Source organism: Schistocerca cancellata, chromosome 1 (assembly GCF_023864275.1).
Source record: "Schistocerca cancellata isolate TAMUIC-IGC-003103 chromosome 1, iqSchCanc2.1, whole genome shotgun sequence".
NCBI lineage: Eukaryota > Metazoa > Arthropoda > Insecta > Orthoptera > Acrididae > Schistocerca > Schistocerca cancellata.
The window spans coordinates 878,212,257-878,230,984 of NC_064626.1; the positions used below are offsets into that span (position 1 = coordinate 878,212,257).

General features: G+C 36.9%; 1 protein-coding gene across 6 annotated transcripts in view; it reads left to right on the forward strand.

The window, feature by feature from the left end:
- The window catches only part of LOC126190318 (uncharacterized), a 592,731-nt gene that overhangs the window by 564,326 nt on the left and 9,677 nt on the right, over positions 1–18,728 (forward strand). For 5 of the 6 annotated variants that reach the window (XM_049931012.1, XM_049931014.1, XM_049931017.1 and 2 more), the window contains 4 exons: positions 812–847; positions 4,155–4,256; positions 11,556–11,705; positions 13,184–13,257. In XM_049931012.1, the coding sequence (XP_049786969.1) occupies positions 812–847; positions 4,155–4,256; positions 11,556–11,705; positions 13,184–13,257 (362 nt within the window). Of the gene's footprint in view, positions 1–811; positions 848–4,154; positions 4,257–11,555; positions 11,706–13,183; positions 13,258–13,531; positions 13,548–18,728 lie in introns of all 6 variants that reach the window. The other variant, XM_049931016.1, reaches the window with a different exon arrangement.

An 18,728-nucleotide genomic window follows, 5' to 3' on the forward strand; every position in this document is an offset into this window, starting at 1 on the left:
TCTTCACCAATTAACATAATATGTAACATTATTATTTCTTAGAACAGTAGTTTCCTGTATCCAGATTCCTAGCTAAATGTCAAACTGATGGACTGTTAAGATTGGAAATAACAAATTTCATACTCAAACAATGGAAAATCCAGGATGGAATGATGACAGTATTACAAAAATGATAGAATGCTACTCAAGATGTAGCAGAGATGATATAACCTTTTAGCAATGTTGTCTAATTTCATACTTACTGGTCCTGTGTTAAGATTCCTCAGCTGTTTAAAACTGTGCACCAGAAATTTACATCCACCCAAACACTACTCTTTATCTGCAGTCCTTTTACTACTACTATTTATCTGTACTCACTCCATGTACAGTCTACCAGCCATTAGGTACTTCTTACTTTCCACACTATTCAGAGGTCTTACTGCAAACAGTGAGGTAACTGGGCTGCTCATTTGAGAAGGGCATTACATGTAAAATGAGAGAGAACAAGTTCAACCAAAGAGCTTGGTTCTAATCTGTCAGGCAATTTTATAACAGCTTATGCTCAGATGCATAGTAAAAGAGTAAGGAAGGTAAAGGGTATTACTTGCTGTTTCATTTCCCCATTTATCAGTGTGTGACGTTTCCATTTTAATAATTTCTATTTCTTCTTTGTCATAGCCCTCTCCTTCCTCTTGTTGGGCCTGGTCACTTCCTTTTGCCTTGTTACTTCCTCCCTCCCACACATGTAGTCTCTCGTTTCCCTGTGCTTCTGTTTTAATCTCCTCTGACCCTTTGTTTGCTAATGAGTAACCAGATTTGTTTGGTTTTTCAGGCTGAAACTCTCAACCCATTCGACACTCAATTGAAGGTAACTATATTTTTTACTTGTCAACATTTCTTTAATGTACTGGAATTGTTAGAATGTGTGCAGTCATTTACATAAGTTTACAGAAATACGTATAGATCATTAATAACTATTTCTAATACTTTAAGGAGCATATGACTCAAATATTGAATATAATGTTGTATTTGCCTTCCTTCAATCAGTAGTCCATGGTCAAATGATCTTTTTTAAATTAATTAATTAATTTATTTATTTATTTATTCCCGCTAAAGCAATACACATTCTTAATGGAATGGTAGGGAAGACATTTTTTTGTTTGCTTTACATTTAAGTGTGGTCTTGCAGTTCCAGTAAACTTAAACAATTAATATGTTAAGATCAGGTTTTGAGGTTGCATAGATTTTTTTCGTAACTATTTCAGATATGTAACAAACTTTCAGATTTGCCCATGAACTTCACTTCCATGCATGGCTACACTCCATACAAATACTTTCAGAAACATCTTCCTGACACTTAAATCTATACCAGACGTTAACAAATTTCTCTTCAGAAATGCTTTCCTTGCTATTGCCAGTCTACATTTTATATCCTCCCTATTTTGACCATCATCAGTTATTTTGCTCCCCAGATTTAATTCATCTACAGTCCATTACCTTCGTTTTGCTTTTTTTATGTTCATCTTGTACCCTCCTTTAAACACTGTCCATTCTGTTCAACTGCTCTTCCAGATCCTTTGCTGTCTCTGACAGAATTACAATGTCATCGGCAAACCTCGAAGTTTTTATTTCTTCTCCATGGATTTTAATTTCTACTCCAAATTTTTCTTTTGTTTCCTTTACTGCTTGCTCGATATATAGATTGAATAACATTGGGGATAGGGTACAACCCTATCTTACACCCTTACCAACCACTGCTTCCCTTTATGCCCCTAGACTCTTTATAACTGCCATCTGGTTTCTGTACAAATTGTAAATAGCCTTTCGCTCCATGTATTTGACTCCTGCCATCTTCAGAGTTTGAAAGTGTATTCCAGTTAACTTTGTCGAAACTTTATGTAAGTCTACAAATGCCTGAAACGTAGGTTTGCCTTTCCTTAATCTATTTTCTAAGTTAAGTTGTATGGTCAGTATTGCCTCATGTGTTCCAACACTTCTACGGAATTCAAACTGATCTTACCTGAGGTAGGCTTCTACCAGATTTTCCATTTGTCTGTAAAGAATTCATGTTAGTATTTTGCAACCGTGACTTATTAAACTTATAGTTCAGTAATTTTCACACCTGTCAACACCTGGTCTCTTTGGGATTTGAATTATTATATTCTTCTTGAAGTCTGAGGGTATTTCGCGTTTGTCATACATGTTGCTCACCAGATGGTAGAGTTCTGTCATGGTTGGCTCTCCCAAGGTTACTGAGTTCTGATGGAATGTTGTCTACTCCTGGGGCCTTGTTCCGACTCAGGTCTTTCAGTGCTCTGTCAAACTCTTCAAGCAGTATCATATCTACCATTTCATCTTCATCTACATCCTCTTCCATTTCCATAATATTGTCCTCAAGTACGTCACCCTTGTATAGACCCTCTATATACTCCTTCCACCTTTCTGCTTTCCCTTCATTGCTTAGAACTGGGTTTCCATCTGAGCTCTTGATATTAATACAAGTGGCTCTTTTTTCTCCAAAGGTCTCTTTAATTTTCCTGTAGACCTTCCCCTAGTGAGATAAGCCTCTACATCCTTACATTTGTCCTCGAGTTATCCCTGCTTAGCCATTTCCATTATGTGTTTACTATGTGAAAAGTGCATTTTCTAAAAAATCAATTTTGTCAGTGCAATTAGCTGTAATGAGCAGTAAGATATAAAAAATGGTTTTCGTGGGATGTCATTTAGCATTAATAACTTTATTTCTGTGTTGTAATTATAGGGTGACAATTATGAACTATATGAAATGAAGTTGTCACAACTTCTGAATGGTTTGTGTTAGGATGTTCAAACTGCACGGTTGGCTGCAGAGCATGATGGGAATTAGTATGCGCAGTATGGTTTGGTTTAGTGATGAAGCACACATTCATCTGTATGTGTTTTTCAGTAAGCAAAATTAGTGCATAAAGGGGACTGAGAATCTGCATTTCGCGATAGAGAAGTCTCTTCACTTTCAGTGGGTGGCTGTGTGTTACGCAGTGTCCAGTCACGGAATAATTATTGTGATATTCCTTGATGGCACAGTGACTACCGAGCAGCACGTGAAGGTTTAGGAAGATGATTTCATCCCCATTATGCAAAGCGACTCTGATTTTGACACCGAGCGAGGTGGCGCAGTGGTTAGCACACTGGACTCTCATTCGGGAGGACGACGGTTCAATCCCGTCCGGCCATCCTGATTTAGGTTTTCCGTGATTTCCCTAAATCGCTTCAGGCAAATGCCGGGATGGTTCCTTTGAAAGGGCACGGCTGATTTCCTTCCCCATCCTTCCCTCACCCGAGCTTGCACTCAGTCTCTAATGACCTCGTTGTCGATGGGACGTTAAACACTAATATCCTCCTCCTCCTCCTCTGATTTTGACAAGACGTGGTTCATGCAAGAGCTCGACACCATCGAAGCAGGAGTGTTTGATGTCCTGGAGGAGTGCTTTGGGGACTGCATTCTGGCTCTGGGTACCCAGAGACCATTGGCATGGGCCTCGATTGGCCGCCAGATTCTCTGGATCTGAACACGTGCCTCCTTTCGTGGAGCTATATTAAAGACAAGGTGTACAGCAGTAACACCAAAATCACTACTGAGCTGAAAACAGCCATTCAGGAGGTCATCAACAGCATCGATGTTCCAACACTTTAGCGGGTCATGCAAAATTTCAGTATTCACCTGTGCCACATCGTCACCAATGATGGCAGACTTATTGAACATGTCATAACCTAAATCCTAATATCTGTAGTGATGTTTACATGTTGAATAAAGTGTGTTTACACCGTAGTTTGTTACTAACAATACCAGAGAAGGAAAGTTGCTACTCACCATATAGCGGAGATGCTGAGTCGTCATAGGCACAAAGATTTTTGTGCCTATCGCGACTCAGCGTCTCCGCTATATGGTGAGTAGCAACTTTCCTTTTCTGGTATTGTTACATTCCATCCTGGATTTTCCATTGTAGTGTGTTACTAATTTGTGTTTATCATGTAAGTCAATAATTGTCACCCTGTAAATGTATCCAGTAGATAGTTACTAGTTTGTTACATACCAGTAGCCTGTCTAAAGTTCCAAATTGTGCTGCTTGTATATAAATTTTAACAAATAGTTGTTTCTGGTTTAGTGAATTTTATTTACTTGTTGATTGTTACAGAATGGTCTCTTCTATAATTTGGCAAGTACTGATGGTCCTGTTGGTGAGAATGATGAAACAAATCAATCTCCCCAAGAGGAACTGGCTGATTTGAGGCGGCAGGTCAGTCTGTATGTGCTATGAGGGTGGAGTTGAGATGCAGGGGTGAATGAAATAATTGGCACAGTAGTTTAGCATTTGCACCACAGTTCGTATAAATTCAGCATCAATGTAAAAGCATCATAGTTCAGTGTGAGCAAAAGTGAAGTAAATTAGGAAACTGCCAAGGGAATGGTCTAACCAGACATGTCGAAACCTACCTGGGAATTTTGTACACAGGAAGAATACGCAGATAGAAGTACAAAGTCAAAATTTTAGCAGTTAAGACACATGCAAGTGCAATTGTTGTTTCTTCTTCTTCTTCTTCTTCTTCTTCTTCTTCTTCTTCTTCTTCTTCTTCCTCCTTTTTTTTAAGAATTGGAAGTTACTCATTTTTGCCACAAACTGACTGCTGTTAAGAGCAGTTTGTACAGCCCATACTGCCTAATGTGCCACTTAACGAAGAGCTGATGCAGTCTTCATAAGAGACTGGAGTGGACCGTAGCGTGCAAAATTCCTGCATGCACACTTGCAAATTTTAAACGCGCAAACCATACCAAAAATATCACATACCATAAATGTCTTGAACATGCAGTTTGTATCGATAGTTAGACTGGCTTCAGATGCAGTACTTACCAGGGTGACCATCAGGGGAGGGGGGGGGGGGGGGGGGGAGAAACAGGGCTATGTTTGATGTTGCATTGCAGACAACTTTCAACAGTTGAGGTTTTAATTTGTGGAAATGTGATATTTCTTACGCAAGCCGGGTGGTTGTAATTAAACTTTCTGTAGTTAACACATTATAACATGGAAACTAATTACCATACGAGTACCAAACTTGGTAGCATTAATGTCCAGATTATGGGATGCACGATTTCCATGCGTCACAGCACCACCGACCAGTTCTGGCTATGCCCAGTAGGTGCTGTGATCAGTCATGGTGATTCATAGTCTCACACACCTAACCAGGTGCAGTGTGTTCATGTGTCAACATGAAATTGGAAAAAAGGAGCACGGCATTATTGGTGAAGTTCTCTTATTGAAGCAATGGTAATGCTGCATCTGCACTTCAAGAATATCGCCAGCTGACAGGATCACGGAAGGGTCCTCCTCCTCCACCTGCTGTGCAGAGCATGAAGTAGTAGTTTGAATCAACTAGAGAACTGGACGTCGCTCCGGGAAGAGGCCGACGACGGGTTGCACCACAGGTTATTGAGGAAATCGCTGTTGCTATGGTAGACAACACAGTGCGCAATTCCGGATCATCAGGTAGTGCAGGTGCTGTGTCATGGCAATTGAACATCCTGTGGTCCACTGTATGGAAGGTGCTTCAAACCATTCTCAAACGCTGTCTGCACAAGATATGTATTGTACAGCAGCTTGTATACCACAGGACGCACGACGACGTGTTGATTTCACTCTACACTTTCTCGCAAGGATTGAAGTTGACAAGGGCTGGCCCTGGACAATCCCATGGACAGGTGAATCTCATTTTCTCTGATGGGTGAGATGAACATGCAGAATAGCGACCTGCAGTCACTTTGCATGAAGTTTCTCTGTATGGTGAATGTGTCACCATATGATTTGGCTTTACGGCTATGTTCGTCATTGGCACTTTTCTTTTAACAGGTTGGCGCTCGAGTACCAAAGATGTGCAGTGTTACTGTGATACGCTTCGCCAGCATGTCATACCCGCCCTACAGGAGAGAGACACATTGAACTAATCAGTTTTCATGCAAGATGGAGCCACACCTGCTTCTCCGAAACACATTTGGAAATTATTAAATTATCAGCCGGTAGTTTCCAAATACTTGGTCGGCACGAATAATTCATCTCACTCCCTGTTATTTCTGGTTGTGGGGCTATCTGAAGAACAGGGTTTAGCAGAGGAACATTCAGACATATGCTGATCTGAAGAGCAGCACATCAAGAGAGATAGCCAGCATACCTACAGACATGCTTGGATCTTCTATGCAGAACACAATCCTGCCCTTTCAGACACTTCTGGACACTGATGTGTGTCATATTGAGTCCATTTTGTAGTAGTAATGGTACCAGGATGTAATGGTAATAGCAGCACGTTAAGTGTTAAAATTGGATTGATTCTGCATTCTCTCTTCCTCACATTCTTGATATTAATGCTACCAAGTTTTGTACTCATATGCTAATTAGTTTCTATGTTATAGTGCTTTAAATAGGGAAAGTTTAATTATAACCACCCAATACATCATTTTATAACAGGTCCTGTGACACGTACCAATAATTTTTAAAAAATTTACTATAGTTTCCATAAAAATGCGGGGTGTCTATTGAATAATTGTTAAAAAATATCCTTACGCCATGCGCATCAGATAAAAGGAAAATTAATGCATTTAGGCACTTCACAGAAATTACTGGTTTTGATTTACATGGATTGGGGATGGATGCCATTGTTCTGTGTATTGCACTGTGTATCAGGCATAGTTGATCAGATTTGTAAAACATAGTGATGTAAACTGATACTGCACAAAGGACTGAAGTTTGAGTATTGTTTTGATGATAAACCTGAAATGACTGAGCTGTTTTCTGTTATATTGACTGATATTTATGTGAAAAATGTTTTCCTTTGCCTAAATTATTATAGAGGGGTTCAGATGCATTACCTGTGCCGCATGGAATCTGAATTTTATCAACAATCTTTTTGTTGTCCCCTTCACAGACAGAGGTGTCATCATGTTCAGGCTAAATGTCCAACAAAATTGATGAATTATTTTGTACAACTGGTAAGGAGACGTTTCGAATAAAATGTTCAAAATTATTCTTTCCCATTTTTTTCTTGATTTTAATATTTCCTTTACAAGATTTTTTTGCATTTAAACACTCGTTCCTTTTTGTTTGTGAGCCTGTTTGCTTTCATGTTCATAACAATAGGTATGAAGCTGCAGAAACAGTGATCCACTCTCACTTATCAGGGGCATTATTGTATACGAATGTGTCGTCCCACCTTGAAATGGTGCAGTGTGATTTGCATCCAGTTCTTTCACGAAATTTGACTATTTGGCTTTATATCCAACAAATGCTGCCCTTTTCATGTCACATGTTTCCTACAGTATTGCCTATTAAGGTATCTGTGCTACACATTGACCCCAAGTAAACTTCGTAATTTTGTGACTTCCTGTTCCATACGATTTCTTGATTCTGCTTAATTACGTCAAAGAAGTTTGGAAATGGAAAAATTTTCATCTCACTTGCAATTTGGAGGGTAGGGACACCCACATCTCCCTCTGTAATGGTACAGCATCTCTCATCAGCATTTCTAAATCTGTTGAATATTTTTTTCACACTCTTGCAAATTTCATTTTGGTACATATTTCTTACTACTTCGTGTCAACCTTTTTTCAGATTATGCAGTCCACATTCAGATTTTACCAAATGAAACTGGCTTTCCACAATGCTCCATTTGAAGCACTTTCTCTTTCCTCCATTTAACCAAAAATTCACAGCCTGATTTTCTGTCACTGAACGATGTTATTGTACATGTTTCCTAAGGGCTAAGAAAATATTCTTTTTATGGACTGTTACTGGCACAACAATTGCCTTTAAAAACCACAATTCATGAATTGACAGTTACTACCTATTTCTTCTAAAATTTAATATTTTCTTATGAAAGGCTGACAACATTCAAATCAGTCCAAAAAACAGACAGATGCTGTTAGCAGGTTTATACGAAGAAAACATGATGAATATTAATTCAGTTTTATCTCCATTCTTAATACTTATAGAATTTTGCTTTACATTTTGTCTGTTAACTGATATGTTGTCAATAAAGTACTTGTGCATGCTGTGTTGTGCATGTGCAGTATGCCAGAGTTCCGGTAGGAGTGTGCAATTCCTCCAGCAGCCTGGCAGGCTATGAATTTGCCAGTTTCAAAATATTTTTTAAAGAAGTATTTAGTGCACTTTAGCAACTAAAATTTTGACAGTATATTTCTTCAGCTGTATTCTTCGTGTATAAAAAATTTCAAGGAAGATTTCGTCATTTCGGCTTGGACCATTCCTTTATGACTGCACAGTGACACCTTGCAGAAGATACCTTGACTGATTTGCTGTGCTGGGAAAAGTCTACCCCTTTGTTCCAAAGGGGTGGCCATTGTAGTTCGCTATAGCATGGTGAGCTCTACACTTTGTCCGTTAAGAATGATTGTCTGCTTTGGTGCAGCTGGTGACAGATTTGCTTACACTGCCGAAGTGGTGACACACACATGCTTGCTGCTCTGCATGTTTATGTTAGGTCATACATTGTTAGAGTATGGAATACAGCTAATATTCTGAATTTTCATTAAACTTAGGAAGAGATCTGTTTCTGTCTCCAATCTCGAGAAAATAGAGTGTGTGTAGTACATTCATTTCTGTAAATGGTACAGGGAGAGTAACACTTCATTTCTGAGGAATGATTAGAGATTTTGGCAAATGATAGATCACAGAGGAGAGTATTTTGCCATATGGTTAACCCATGAAAGTTTATCAACCTCATGTTATGACACTTACTTTTTTCCTCCCATTCACATAATGTAGTGTCTTTGAGCCATGGGTAGCTGGTGAAATGAGAATTACTATGGGTTTGCAAGAACAAAAATGAAGTAATTGAATTTTTTGTACAAAATGTGAACTTTACATTAACTATTAACCTGACTTGTTCTCCATTTCTTGTGTAATAATAAACTGTTTTCAAGAGTCTGTTGCAACTGCATTAGTTTGTTAGTGACGTGATGCTTTGTAAAGTCTTGTTTTGGCTAAAGAAGCAAAGTTTAACATGGGAATAAGAGAAGTGTAAATATTATTCATAACTTGTCGCTGATGACTCTTCTCTGAAGAAAAATAAGTAGTAAGTCTGGAAAATAAATTGCTCCTTCTGGTAGTCTGTGGAAATTTCAACAGGAGGAGCAATTTATTTTCACTGAACACTTTTTTTTGGAAAGTGTCATATATGATGACTTTTTAACAACACCTACATTTATCTTGGGACTCCATTAACTTTTACTTGTTTCAAGAGAAGCCAGCAGAGTTCACAGATTTTCATCTCACTAGAATGTAATGCAGTTGCTATTGATAGAGAATCCTCAACAGTCAATTATTGAAAAAAGGTAAGGATGACATAGGTTACTAACATAAGAAAAAATTCATTGTCAGTATGAATACGTAAATTAGTCATTTATGCTGTTGTACACAAACACCAGTGCTCGTTTCACCAGCTATCAATAGCCCTTTAAAATTTTTTTTGGTTGGAAAAAGTCTGTAAGTACTTCTATATTGAGGTAGTGAAGACTGTTTCACATGTTAACCATATGTCAAAATGTTCTACTCTCTGTGCGCTAACATTTATCAAAAACTGATCAACATCTTACCCTGTTTGACATAGGAGGGCCATTATGAATGAAAAGTTTACTCCCACTGTATTGTATTGTTTGTGTGTGTGGATATAAGTGACTAAATTATATATAGTAGATTTTCTTGTGATTGGAGATACAAAACTTCTCTAAATTTTAAAGAAAAATTCAATGTGACAGTGGCATGTGTTGTGTCAATGTATGGCCTAACATATATAAATGGTAAACCCCCTAGTGTCTCCCATTTTTTTATTGTAGACTATCCAAATATCATGGTGTGTGTGTGGGGGGGATTACTTAATTTGAAAATGCCACATATGCTGTGACCATCAGTGAAAGATAAACAGTTCACCATGAAGTTGACAAGTGGTTCTATACCCCACCTTCCCCTACCTCTCTGCTCACTTCCCCCTGTATAGTTTGCACTGCAATCTTCCCCAAATGATTATGAACAATCAAACTGCACACAACAGTTTCTCTTACTGACACTGCTGCACATGTACTAACAGGCTAACCATCATCTGCACACCTCAAAACACATTTGGCCATGCTGGGACTCGGTACACTGACTACCGGTTTTTTGTGTTCTCAAATTTGAGATACCATCTCAGCTGTGTATGTACTGGTTTCCTTATGTGATATTAAAGTTGGAGATGACAGAATTTACAAATTATTGCTCATGTTGGCATAACCTGTTACTGTGGGTGTTTGCAGATGCTGTAGCTGTAGCTCTCAAGTTGTTCTTGTGAGTAGGCTTCAGCTGTAGATCTCCATCTTCCCTACCATACAGTGGCAACTTGCAGCTGAACCCCATCACCATCATTGCCCATCCTCCTCTGTGCTGATATGGGCCATGTTATTTTGCGGCCACTCTAGTGATCGTGACCCGTTTTCCATTTATCTATTTTTTAAAGATATCATAGAGATTGTGATATAGTGCTGAGAAGTTTTCAGGCTACTGACAAGTTTTTCTGTATTAGAAATGATAAGCAAGAGATCGGATATCGTGCTTAGACAGGTTTTGTACTGACACACAAATTTATTTCCATTTTGTATTATTCTAAAGCCACTAGGAATTGGATTGAATGTTTTTGTAATGTTTTCTTTGTTTATGTAGAATGATGCTTTATTTTTAACTCTTTTGAAAAACTGACCGTAATTATTTGCAGTTTATCAGTAAGTCCCTACATTTTTGAATGTATGCATTTCCTATTATGCTTACAAATTATCATTTTAATTTTTTCCTTAAAAGAGTTGACACAGTTTGAGGACAATCCACTATTTGTGACAAGTGGACTAAAATTCCTGTTTCACTGTCCTGATTGAGATTTTTCATGATTTTCTTAAATTGGTGCATGTATTCCCTTGAATAGTGCTACAGATTACCTTCGTCCATAAGTCAGTACTTAAGACAGATTTCAATGGATCATTAAACTCTGTGTACTTCCCAAATTGTGTTTTTAGAAGAAATTGTAGAAATAAGAAATAGTTACATAAATTAATTTTTTCTAGCATAATGTGCTTGTTGCATCTTTTTATATGTCGAGTAACTGTCTACATTCCTTCTTAATCAGTTCTGGTTAATGTTTCAGGGGTAGATTCATGATGAGTTTCTGAATAATATGATTTATGAAGCTGGTATTGTTAGGTGACTAAAAAGTGTGATTAACAGATGATAATCATCAAATACAGAACTGTTTATGATCTAACACTAAATACAAAATCCATGATTCTCTTTCATAAATCTCTGTAGTGCATTTATAAAAACCCAATTGCTACCATTTGGAATCTTAATCCTTCATAAAATTACAAAAGATTATTATGTAAAGTATGTATTTTGAAAAGGAATGACTTTTCTATTAATACACACATTGTTAAATGTGTGTATTTTTTTCCCCAGTCATTTATGTTTGTTGTCATATGGTTTAACATTAAAATTTGGTTATATATCCTACAGGTGGTTTTCCTCCAGCAGCAGCTAGAAGATAAAGAACGAACCATCCAGCTGCTTCAGGTGCAGATGACGAAGTACACGGACAAAGCACGTGAGAACAATGTGCACACAGACCAGGCAGAAACTGTCAATGCTGCCACACAGACTGAGAGAGTAAGTTAACATAATAGGGATGATGGTAAATGTCAACCATACTCATTTCTTAAACATGAACATTTTTAAGAGGAAAAAAATAGAAAATAGTCGAACTGAGGTAGCAGTACCCAGCTACACATACACCCTTTCCACAACACAATATGTATTAAAATGCAATAGCTAAAATGTAGTTTCCATTATTTTGATCAGAGGGATTACCAAGCCATAGAGTGAAACTCTTCCTTGAATTAATGAGAATGCTTAAACACACAGTAGACAGAATTTTGAAAATGGTTTCTGGCTGTTCCTACAGAACGTTTTCCTTCGTATTGTACCAAATTTATTTGGGCCATTCTTGTGGGCTCCAATCTCATTACACCATTGCAGTGTGGAAGTGCTGATTCAGTCTGAGAGGGCCATCTTCTGGCTTTCTTTTTCATTTATTCATTCCTTAACTTATCCAGCTTAGTCTTCTGGATGGTGGACTAAGGAATTTAATTTCTGATAACTGCAATCCCTATGATTATTTTTGTGGAGGCACATGCTTCAATAGCACACAGGTCATTAATGGTTTGAAGTAGCTGTTGTACATCACTGTTTTTTGCTTTTTCTGGAATAATGTTGTTCCATAAAATGGTCTCCCTTGTTGGTACAATTCAAAACCCACTTGGAGTCTGTTGGTGATCTGTCTAATCAAATTATTCAAGGGGATGTTATTTCTGACGTACAGAGTACTCTAGCTCAGGGGTAGTCAACCTCTTTTACCAACCAAACATTTTTGTGTGTCTGTTAGCAGCAAAATTTTCTAACTATTGACTGTTTCCACAGTACTGATGTGTAAAGTAGGGAAGTAACTTTAATTTATAAATTTATAAAGTAGACTTACAGCAAACTATAGCACATAACAATAATTCCATATCAAATAATTTGTCAAAATTTGTATGAAAACCTAATGAAAATGTTTCTAAAACCCCTACTGCCTACCATCCACCATAAAATTTGGAAGGCCCACTCATGGACAGTAGGGACCAGGTTGACCACTACTGCTCTGCCTGGTGGTCTTGTAATTCAACACTTGCAGCATGCCTATCTTGGCTAACTGCCTTTGCCACTCTCTTGGTGTCACTGATGTGGAGGCAGTATTGCTGGAACTAGGATTTCCACAAGTTGAGTCTGGTCTGAACTACTACTGTTCCACCCTCTATCATGGAATCCTCTGCAAAATCAGTTGCATTAGTTCACAAAAACCTTTTGTGATTTTCTGTATTATATCTTCTGTAACACTGACGAGCAGTAGTGGGGACAATGCATTGCCTTGCTGAACTCCTCTGTTGGTATCAGGCTATGAATATCACCCTTTTGCACCTTGTAGATGCCTTGCACCATCCTAGTACAGCATCTGAATTTCCTTAAAAGTCCTTAAAGTGCATAAACTTATTTATAAATAGCCCTACTCATAAGACATGTATGTGCTTAAGCAAACACATTGTTTACAGTTGAGACCTGTCTCTGCTGGGCCTTCGTTGCTGCAGTCCCTCCCATCAGACTCTGCAAATGGGCCATTGGTCAGGTAAGATTTGAAGGTGTTTAAATTTACTTGGTAGAAAAAAAGCATTTTTCCAAAGATATTAGTAAAGTCCAAAAAATTTTCTTTAACTTGACAAATTAGCATTTACTTCACTTGTGAGAGAATAGTGACTAATTTTGTGTGTGTGTGTGTGTGTGTGTGTGTGTGTGTGTGTGTGTGTGTGTGTGTGTGTGTGTGTGCGCGCGCTTGTTTTTCATTCACTCATTAGGGAAAGAAATCTGAAACATTTTTAATTTTCTGTTATTGCTGCCACCAGCTTCCGGATTGGAAAGGTAGTGTGTGTGTCCCATGTTGACCTAACTTGTGGTATTATTTTAATGATGGCAGTCAACTTACTGTGCCTGCTGCATTTAATGCATTGTCATTCTTTGTGCCTGTCACAAAAGATATTGTAGTATCATTTATATTTATAATAGTTAATATTGTGAAAAGTATGACATATAAAATATAGTATTTTCTAAAAGTGCCTCTATTTGCAAGTTATGAGAAAAATGGGGTGTTGCATGCATATCATGGCATTTTGATATTGAGTGAGTATCACACATTGAGGCTTTCCTTGTTAACTACTTGAAAACGTACAGGAAAATTAGTTATTATATAATAAAAATGCAAGCATACACACATTCAATCAGCATCTTTATGCAAGAAATTAGAATAGTTGATCACAAAATGCAAACCTCTTCTTAACAAACACCAGATATGTAGTTCGTCATAAGGCTGCCACACTGTGTGCACGAAATATAGAAAGCTGCGTTTAAAGTGCTAGTTTAATATGTACTCATTGCATGCAGACAGTAAGTGCCTTAATACGTGGAAATTTGTTATATAAATCACTCTAATGTACAAAACTAAACTTGAATATGATTAGTGGGGTAAATCATTGAAGTTTACCCATTCTTTGAAGATGTTTAAGGATTGTTAAAACTGTTTCCTATTCTAAAGCTTCACAAACACTGCACTTCCAGATTGTGGTATTTTAATATTATCTTCTGTTTTATCCATCATCTAGGAACCTTTTCTACTCTGACAGTTCACCATTCTCCCTCACATTTTTATTCATTAATTAATTTTCGGCTCGGAATCATTCATTCCATTCTAACACTGGTCATTTGCATAGATTGTTGGAAAAATTATAACTTAAGTTCTTCCAGAAAAGCACATCCGTAATTTAGTTGCCAACATTATTCAGAAATTCTAGTATGGAAATTAACTATTTATGTCTGAAGTTTCTTCAACTGCGCATTTTCAGTTGGCTATTTTTTTTATTTCAACATTGATAAGTTTATCAGAAGTATCTTTTGACACTAAACAACAAATTTTTAAGAGCAGATTTTTAAAGTTTGAGTGATTTGATTCTCTAATTTAGAGAATTAGCTTACAATGTTCAGTTGTCCCATTCTAAATAACGTAAATAGGTAAATGGTGTTTAAACCACAGTACCGTCTTTTTTCATGCTGCTGTGGTTAGTCTTATGGAGTAAGTACAGTGTAATGTTAATTTTGTAATTCAGATTTCTTGCTGATTTGAGAGAAACCAATATTTTTTTAACTTTCTTGACCTGTGAAAGTTCTTTCATACCATTTTGGCTCTGTGTGCAGCGTGCTGTCCTTGCTTTGTTTGTGTTTTGTAATCACTCTCACTCGTGACCACTCATAATCTTGTAGTGCACAATTACCTTATATAGTCCACCTACTTTCACTTAAACTAGAGGCAATTTGTGTTTGTATCACTCAGCACTTAATCTTAAAGGTGAGTGGTGGTATGTTCCCACGAACTACATTTAATTCTGTCTGGGACTTCCAGTAATCATTACCACTTCATGTCTCAGCACAATAAAACTTAGTGCTTTTGTTTAATGAAATGAGAAAGGATGAATGACAGAAATTGGGTTTTTTATTTATATTTGTGTGGCACAAGATCAAACTCGGTAGTAAAATGCAGTAAATGTCTTTCATGAAATGAAAAAGTTTGTTCATTTAAAAACAAGTAGTTTGAACTACCTGAAAGGCAAGTATATCTTGTCATTGTTACATAGAGATTTTTCAGTGGTATAAATTAATTGTTCATAGAAACACTGAATGCAGGTAAGACTTTCTGATAATTGTTTGTTACCATAATACCTATTGTCATGCAGTACCATATTGCAGATTGTAGTTTTGTGCAGGCAAACAAGTAAAAAATTCGTAGAAAAGAATGCAAGGAGTTGTCAAGACTTGCTGAATCTTGTATCACATGTACCTCAGTAAATGACAAAATATTGATGGCTAAATATTTGTGGTTTGAGCTGACGTAATAAGAGGAAAAACAGTCAGTTTAAATATTTCACAAGAGAAACTAATATGTGATTGAGAATACCAGATTTCATATTAACATTTGTCACTAGTTTGTTCTGAACACATTACAGTTGTCAAAAAATCAGTGCAGTCTGTTTAGTGTAATGTGCTCAATCCTGTTGTGCTGTGACATGAAGAAGCCACAAGTTACAGACATTAAACAGAAGAAAGTCAGGGATTGGATAAAAATATAAACTGTGTAGACTCCACACATGTGGTGGTGAGTGGCAGAATACATGCACATCAAATGTGTTTGTATACCACTCAACACCTCTATGTGGTGAGTAGATGGCTGCCTACTTCATTACATGAGTTAAGTTTGTTGTTCTTAAACTGGAAGTTACATGTGCCAGACAAAAGAATTTTTTCCGCAGATTTAGACATTGTGTTGCTATCAATTTTTTGTGTATGATTTCGGTATTGTTGCCAGATAACGTAAGTGTAATGTGGGTTTGATGTATAAAACTTCCTTCTTTATGTGGCTTCTGAAAGTAGTTGTGTGTGTGCATGTGGTTTCTTTTCCATTCATACATATTAACCAGAAATTGGTACTGTTGTCAGATGTACTCTGTTGGGATGGTTCATGATAAACTGTTTTGTCAAACTTTTAAATCTAAAGAATGCACAATGATAAAAATGCAAATGTTAAGACTAATCATAAAGCATATCAGAAGTAGAAGAGGTACATTTTACAGGTAGAATTGACTATGCTAAAGCATTGTGCAAGATATGTACCACCTTTGTGGAATCCTGACCAAATCAAAATTTAAAAATGAATTTCTAAGTAATGTTTAGATTAATTTCTTGCCCAGAATGCTGTACTTAATGGTGCAGGGTCCACAACTGTTGTAATTATTCAGAATCAATAAACAGCACCAGTAGCACTTCCATTCTCAGTTGCCAAAACTGGTTTCTTCCACCAAGACTATATTCAGTAGCTATGAACCTAGCATCGTGGTAGTACAAGGTCAGCGTATATGCTTCCAAGACACTAGGCTCATAACTGCTTGAAAATGGCCTTAGTGTCCAAAACCGGTTGTGGTGATTGAAAATAGTGCAACTAGTGCTTTTGATTGATTCAGAGTAAATGTTAGGGCTATTCAAATATGATTTTGTGCTTTTGTTACTGGGGGTGAGACATGGATGCACTATTTCAAGCCAAAAACAATAATTGAAGGCATTTGTGGAAGCAGACAATGAAAACTTTATTTTAAATTTTGATGTGCTAAAGCATGAAATTTTTATTGTATTCCACTCTAAAACATTTGGAAGTGGAAATTCCAGCCTGGATTTTACAAGTAATTAATTTCAACAGCTGAAGGTGACTGTCTCTTAAAAAGAGTAAAATGACTTCAAAATTAATAAGTATGGCTGTACCTGTAAATTTGAAGTCAGTTTAATCTTTTTACCTTTAACTGTTAAAATTACTTACTTGTAAAATACAGGTTGGAATTTCCACTTCCAAATATTTTCAAGTGGAATACAATAAAAATTTCATGCTTTAGCACATCAAAATTTAAAATAAAATTTTCATTGTCTTTCACTTGGTAGTGACTAAAGACTGAAACTGGAATAGTAGATATTACAAATAATTTAGAGATAACATTGTCACCTTCAAAGTTTCCCAACAGTGAAACGCTACCAAAAGAAAATCATCTGCTGGAGAAATTAAGGCAGGTGTTTACTAGAATGCAAAATGTATTATTCTTATTCATTATTGTTCAAAGTTTAAGACAGAACTATCCCTCATTGGTTATTTCTGTTTGCTCCCTCATAGGTTGTTATTTCTCTGTCTGCAAACACCATATATACCCAGAGCTCCGCCTGACATGATGTATCTCAACAAAAGACAGATGACACATGGGGTGACCAGTCCAAAATATTTATTAGTGTGACACACAATTTGTCCACGTGGCTGATAAAGTGATCCATCTGTCAATGTCAAATATTCCTTCATAAATTTTGATTGGAAATTTTGAAAGGATAATGCTTCAGTGGGTAATGAGGAGAAGAAAGCAGCCTCATTGTCGTGTTGATACTATTTTTTATTTATTCAGTTTCCCACAATGCCTGTTACACCTAGTTCAAGGAATCTTCACGTTGGTTGATAAATGTTCATAAGCATGTTGTGGATATCAGTGATAAAACACCCACAAAAATAAATTGCCCTTATAATGCGCAAGAAAAATAGGCATATGCATGCTCCCATGACGTATTTAAGCATTACATGACAGCATTATTTGCCTCAACTATTTTTCTTGTACATGAGGTGAATTCATTTTTGCGGTTGTTTTATCAGTAACATCCACAAGTTGCTTATCAACATTTATTGGCCAATCTGAAGATGCTTTAAACTAGGTGTGTCATTGGTGACTAAATAAATGGTAATTTCAGCATCAAAATAAAGACGGTTTCTTCCTCATTCTGCATACTTGTTGCTGTGTCACCACAGCATGGAGTGGAAAACCTTGTACGGGTATCAATTTTGTCACAGGCTACTTGCAACTAATGCATCACAGGATTGATATTGTTAATAGCTGTTCAGCAGCTGTGGTATGTAATCTTGTAACTAAAATAATAATCAGTTGTCAGCTGCACAATTTCTGTAATTTTTTCAATTTCACTAAAATAGAAAAATACTGTGTGGCTGGCAGTTTACTTTTATTTTGGTGAAAATGATATCCTAGAAACCAGACTTTCCTGTGGGTCTTACTGTTGATTTCTCATAGTACCTATAGTAATTTACAAAATTTGAAAAAGGTAACATTCCCTTTAGTATAATTACAAAATAATGAAAAAATTCGTTTTAAAGCTCAGGAATGTAATTTAAATGTCAGTAAAACTGACAGTAAGGAAACGTGTATGTGAACTTAAACACTGTTACATTCTCCATAAACCGATTTGTTGGTTACCGAATTGGTGGCTGAAGCAGGTTTAATTACATCAGCCTCTGGGTGAAAGACACACTTCACTGTTTCAGAATGTGCTATTTTGTGTCAGAAAATGCCAGTATGGTACAGTAAATACCCATGAGGTAAGAAACTCTGTGCAATCCACAAGTGTGAGTGATGGGGTTAAATTTGTTGGACAGAAGTTAATTTTATTCAGGGCTCACTTTTG